The 7005-nt window shown below is 33.5% G+C and overlaps 1 protein-coding gene across 1 annotated transcript; it reads right to left on the minus strand.

The window, feature by feature from the left end:
- Nucleotides 1-5080: 5080 nt before the first annotated feature.
- LOC122035294 lies at nucleotides 5081-6743 on the minus strand. The gene is made up of 7 exons (XM_042594708.1): nucleotides 6645-6743; nucleotides 6461-6547; nucleotides 6163-6363; nucleotides 5894-6064; nucleotides 5773-5826; nucleotides 5546-5692; nucleotides 5081-5452 (listed from the first exon to the last, which is right to left on the minus strand). Exons 1-7 carry the CDS (start codon nucleotides 6741-6743, stop codon nucleotides 5081-5083), a joined length of 1131 nt encoding a protein of 376 aa, XP_042450642.1.
- Nucleotides 6744-7005: the final 262 nt, after the last annotated feature.

Raw genomic sequence — 7005 nt, forward strand, 5'->3', positions numbered from 1 at the left:
TCATGCCCTAGAGGCATACTTGTCTGACAAAACGGATGGTACCCTTAGTGACAATGTACGATACAATATGATATGAGTTCACCCCATAGACATAAATATGCAGTAGAAGATATAAAACATAGTAACAACAATATAAAGGAATTTGCACAATCCCTGCACAACATAGAAAATATAAAATGACAATGAGCTGACCCGGGTTAACACATTACACAACAAACTGTTGGTGCAATCGACCTCTAGGGTTTTGATGTTTGATTGCCAATATGTTTAATGAAGTCTAATCAGGTCAAGGATGAACGGATGACTAGCAAGGGTGAGAAGTCTATCGAGTGACTAGTCGTAACTGCGATTAGGCAATGGAAGCCCTAATTGTGATTAGGCAAGGGAAATCCTAATTGCGGCTAGGTAAGGGAAATCTTGATAGATCGTGGAAACTAGGTAGGTAGTCCAGATGGGTCAAATGGACCTGATATCTAGGAAAAGGATTCCTTAAGTCCAGAAGACCTGATATCAAATCCCTAGCGGGTCGATCTGATGATGAGTTCTAGTAAGTGAAGTCAGATAGTGAAAACCCTAGAGGGAGAGAACACTAGGTTCTAGTGAGTAAAGTCAGGTGATGAAAATCCTAGGGGAGATAATCATAGGATAATCATAGGTAACGAGAAGTCTTGTAGGAGTGAACTCCAAGCAAGGTTGATCGAAACGGTCAACTGAACCAACGGATATAGGTAAACCTAAGTTTAGTTTTACCATAGTATTTTGCATTAATATTAATTTTGTTAGCTAATTTAGTATTATAGGAAAAGTCTCAATGGATTAGGCGATTTGACACTGAGCAGAGAAAGTTCAAACATGACTGAAGGACCCGATGTTTGGCAGGTAGGGTGAGGTAAGAAACTAGAATGGAGTGACAGGGAGGTCGTGTCCCTGGAATGGACAAACTTTAGGTCGCTTATCCAACTGAAAAAACTGGGAGGTTTTCAAGTTGAGATCAAGATAGGTTTTACTATCTTTTCTTACTTGTACAGCATTAAACTATTGTGCTAACTTTGTATTGTTGTAATATTTTTTATACTATAAAAACTAACTCTATTTTGCAGAATTTGATGGGATCGGTTGACCAAATAGGAGGTTTAGTCAACTAAACCTAGCTGATGTGGCAGGGTTCAGATCACGTAGAGCAAACTTGGAAGTCAAGTGTATCGGTCGACCAAACCTATGGATCAATCGACTGATATTAAATGTAATTTATGATCAAATATGGTAGAGAAGAAATTCAGTCTGATCGGTCAACTGAACACAGTGATTAGTCGATCGAACAATAAATGTAATTAATGAAGCGAAGATCAGATATCGACAGAGAAGAAAGGACGCGTGATCAGTCGACCGATAGGGAGATCGGTCGACTGAAAGGATCAATAGACCGAAGGATTTTTCAGTCGACTGAATGCAGCTTACCAAAGTACATCTTGATCTTTGAGCCAAATAGAACTCAATGCAATATTTCTAATCTCTAATTCATTCGGTCTCCATTGTACTGCTACTGTTCATGCAAGTTACGACAACTCTGCTCCGAGAAGATCTCCAACAATTGCGCTAGATTTCAATTTCATTATTGTTGGTAATTTCTTTTTATACTTGTATATATACTTGTATAATTTTACTTCCTGTAAAAGAACTACTATTAGTGGATTGTCCAATAAGTGTGGTCAAGGATCGTTGGTCGTGGAGCAGTAGTCACGAGACTGCGAACCAAGTAAAAACAAAGTTGTACATTACTTTTCCCTGCTATTCACTATGATTTAGTTTTATAAAAAGAAAAGATTTTTTAACAAGCAATATTCACCCCCCCCCCCCTCTCTATCGCTATTTCGATCCTTCACAAACCATATAACCGAATAAAGGTAGCCACAAGGCTAAAATCCACAACCAAATCAAATTATTATATAATCTAGTCCAAAATCCAAAGTGCCAATAAACTAGAAGGAAATAACATAGAAAATTGTTCTCAAATATATGTGGGATTGACAATCAGGATTCTCCAAACAACTCTATATCATTTACCTACTACTGAGTAAAATAAAGTACAATAGGGTGGTTAGTACAAATGACCCAATGGGTAATAGATAAATGTAGTGCCTGGACAAATGTGTAAGGAGGTCAAAATATATAGTCCCACAAGTAAGAATTATGTACATAACTATAAATGATATAATAAATGCATATATCCAAACCAACCTAACATGCAAGGTATAATGATCAGTAATCATTCGAGATCTGTAACAAATCTACTCGTACTACATGAGTAATATGATAGCATATACATATATGGTAAATGAACATATATGAATAATGTCAGGCATATACAACATCCATATCTCAAGCAAATGCAATATATCACAAGCATATGTACAATAGTATCTCCAAGATATGCAACATGTATCATATGCATATGTACATGTATGTGTCACTCCTATACACCACTCCAACTACCACAACATCTATGTGGCCAAGTGGGCAAGACTATGACAACTATTTATGACTTTAACTACCACAACATCTGAGTGGCCGGTCGGATAAGATGTAGAGTAGCTATCTAGCTATATAACAAGAAGGTCACTGTTTGCACCCAATTCAAGTACAACTACCCTGAATGGTTGAGTGAGCACTATAGGATAAGCTACACCCAACTCTAGCTATCACTCTCCCTGAGTGGTCTAGTGGGCAACGAATATGACTAGCGACTCTCTCGACTACAAGGGAGATGTAGTCCATTAGCATAGAAGCAATGCAATGATATGCAGGATGCTAATATCCATGACTCAAACATAGTCTTCATCAATGGAACAACATGGTAAACATAAGCATATCTAGAAACATGATCAATCAATCAGATATATCTATATGTACGAAAAGATCTAATAGGTGTCTACGAAACATGTATAGTAATAGTAACACCTATAGTTCACACCACACATGTGCATGACTACAACATATAAATAATCAATATGGTAACTCCTATAGTACACATCATACACGTGTGTACACTACAACATGTGAATGATCAACATGATAACTCCTATAGTTCACACCATATATATGTGTGCACTATAAAGTATGAATATCCTAAGATAACACTGTAAAAGCAATAAATAGATCATCTTTATGATAAAGCATGTAAGAATCAAACTCAGATAAATATAAGTAGAGTCAAGGTAAAATTAATCTACTCCATAAACCATCTCTATGCATTAAGGTCAATGAACTACAGAGGTCAAGGAAGCAATATCTGCCTCAAATGTAGTTTGTGTTAAATAACTCTCACGATGAGACACTCGTCTTAATTTGAGCCCTACATTAAAATATATTGTTTAGCTAATCACATATGCATCAATTAGCTAACCTAACTCCAAAAATTCAATTAGGAGAATCCTAATTATTTCAACCTATAATAAAATAATAAGTCTATCCTTAACACACCAATCACTTCCTTTCCCAATTCTCATTCCCATTTAGTAATCAAATTCAACTAAACCTTACTATTAATTATGAATTCACTCTACCCATTGAAATTAATAGGATTTAATCAAGACAAAAACACTTCCAATAAAAATTTCTTAATTACCCTGTAGCTTCTTCTTCTCCGACGATGGCTCATGACGGTCGGCGACTGAAGTGGAAGAAATGGCCAGTGGCTTTGGCCAGGGTAGTCACTATGACAAATTGGCCTATAGGCAGACCAACCAATCAAAAGTGATCATGAGGTGGAGAGGCTGCATCGGTGGTCGAGCAATACTGGTGACCGACAATCGGAAGAAAGAGGAGAGGTGGTGTGGTGAGGGAGCTTGCGAGAGGGCACGCGATGGGGATCAGCGATAGCTCTTTGGGACGGACACTGCTATATACCTAGGTTAATGAAATCAATCAACTCCCACTTAGTAATATTTCAAACATACTTTCCCTAAGCCTAATAGATTTATCCCATTAAACATGTCATATGTGCTCGGTTTAAATCCTGATTTTTTTTAAAAAAAAATCCAAAAATTTTACAAGGTTAATTCTTAATTAACTCTTATTTTATTTAATTATTTAATCTTACATAAATAGTGTTGTATTATAATTTTCCCCCTATAATTCTTTTTTTGTTTTGACGTTTACCTCTAAATCCTGCAAAAAATGCAATTTTTGTATAGAAATTTATCAAAAAGGTAAGTTTTTTAAGGGTAACATGGGTAGCTTTGAGCATTGAACTGATCAAAGTTTGTCACTAAAATAGTAAATCAAATCAAAATAAAATAATTAATTTTATATATTATCAAATTAATCGAACTTTTTCTATTAACAATTGACTGCTATATGGATAATCGACTTCACAAGTTGGTTTCTGAATTTATCATGATTTATTTGTGGGCTAATTATCGATTGATTATAATGACTATTGGAAGTTTAGTTTAATTGGTTTAACCATGTTCTAAATTGTATAATCAAAATTGAACTGGATAAATCTAGATTAATTTTTAAAAAATAAAATTTTATATTAACCAAACTGAATTTTTAAAATAAATTGATTTCTTTGATTATTTCAATTTAACTGATATTTTGTTCACCGCTAAACATGAGGATGATAATAGAGGAGGAAAAATCAATTTCCTTGATGCTACCAAGCTGCCACAACCGATATAAAGTGCAACTCCCTTTATCTTCGACAGACTCTAAGATAGAAATGCATGTGCATTGACAAGATTTACATCCATTGGCCTAGTTTAGACATATATTTGAATATAATCCATAATTTGAAGACATAATTCCTCTTTATAAAAGAGTGAATCTCTACATTTGGAAAAGGATCCTTACGATGCAGAATGACCTTGTTATCATAATGGAAGGTTAGGTTTGGGCATGATAATAATCCATTTTGGATCAGGCCAGTGGTTTATTTTGGGATAAAATAATTCCATTAAAAATAATGATCAAAATTTAATAAAATTCTCTTGAACAATAAGGAGCAACAGTAAAAAAGTGTTAATATAAATTTATTAATGAACCTTAGACAATTTATTACACACAAGATTGATATCTCTTATTTGAAACCTCCAGCTCCTCCATAAGCAAAAACATATTTATCTTTATCATCTATATAACGATCATCTGTTACATTATAATAATCATCGATATCAGCATGAGCTAGAAGAAAAGGACGTTCCAAAACGTAGAAGTTATTCGACTTATCCAAAAATCGAACTTGAATGAAATAAGCAGCTTTATTACGTCCTTCATTACTTGGATGACCACTACCCATCGGAGGGCTTGGCACATTCAAGGGAGAGGTAACCTCCCCACCCATTTTAACCATGTTTGCATTAAAATTCATCTTTGGAAGTAATTCCTTAGGGAAATACCCAAGAGGTAGCTCATCATTATATGTCACCCACCAATTCCCTGTATTAGAATCCTATAAATGAAAATACACAAAATTTATTAATAAGGATTAAACTTCAATAAAAATTTAAAAAATATCATTTAGAAAAAAAAGTAAAGAAATTACCCTAGCGATTAGTAACGCTAGATATTTTTGTTCCCCACCATAAGTGGAAAATTGGGGAATAAAACTTCCAGGTCCATAAATATTAGTGGTGCTAACAAAACCAGCACATTGCAAATTCACACATCCCGTTTTATCCTGCCCGTCACTCTGAAAATACATAATTAAATTTGTATCTGAGAATACATATATGAAGCTAAAAGAATAAAAAATAAAAGATTTATACTTACGGTCCAAAAAGTAAAAAATCGAGGATAACTGCTATCGTATATGACTGTTGAAACCTATGAAATTAGATATTAATTAGTGGTGATATAAAATAATATTAGTAAATGATTTATATTAACTTACTTGCCAGCCAATCGCAATACCATTGAGTTCATTGTTTGGAACATTTACATCGCCATAAAGTATTATAGAGCTGGATGATGATTGACCAGGTTGTAGATCTGGAAGCTTATAAGTTGCCATTTTTGCATACACTCCAAAGTAGTAACCAGGTACAGATTGAATTATTGCATACTAAGTATAATGCAAATATTATTTATCTTTGAACTCTATAAGTAATGAATTAAAATTGCATTAGTAATAATAAAAGTGATAAAGAAATAATAACTCACGTGAGTTCCTTTTGTATTTTGATTGTCGACTATGGCTTGTGCTCTAAATTGGTTTCTCAAGAGCTGAGACTCATTTAAATCTTGTTTGCGAGCACGGTGGACAAGAACAGTGCCAGAAGGACAAGTATCATTGAATCCATAAAAAGAAGCTGGTTTGGATTTTGCAAGCTTCATTCCCTTTGGAAGACTACTTGGTTTTAACTGCAAAGATTATTAGGATAATTAAAGGATCGAATGAACTATACCATGCAATAAAAAGCATCATACAAATTTGACTTATATTTTCAACGCTCAATACCTGAAGAGTGTGATTTTTTAACAGAGGATGGTCAAATGCTGGTTGCTTATACATATAAACACAGTCAAATAGATCTCCTACTAATGTCTAACAAAAAATAATTTCAATAAAAATATTATTTATAATTTTTTCAAAAATATTAATAACCACCTAATGGGTTTAAGCAAATGCTTAGCTTTCTGACCTGAACGGTTTTAAGCGAATGCTTAGCTTTCTTGTTCCATGATCTTGCTTGTGCCCCACCAATTGAAACAAACACCAGAAATAAAATACGAAGTAACATGATGTGAAATGATATGAATGTTTAGTATTGCAATATGTACTAAATCTTGGCCGAGTCTCACTTATAAATACACACAAAAATGTCTATAGTTAGTCAATTATAAAAATCATAAAATTTAAAAATGAATGAAAAGTAATTTATTTACATTCCTTAAATTTGTAATTTATTATTAATGTAATCTTAAAATTTATAATTAGTAAGATATAATAATTATTAAATAACATAAATAAAAGGTAAATGATTTGGATTCTTTTAAATTTTC

Source organism: Zingiber officinale, chromosome 11B (assembly GCF_018446385.1).
Source record: "Zingiber officinale cultivar Zhangliang chromosome 11B, Zo_v1.1, whole genome shotgun sequence".
Taxonomy (NCBI): Eukaryota; Viridiplantae; Streptophyta; class Magnoliopsida; order Zingiberales; family Zingiberaceae; genus Zingiber; species Zingiber officinale.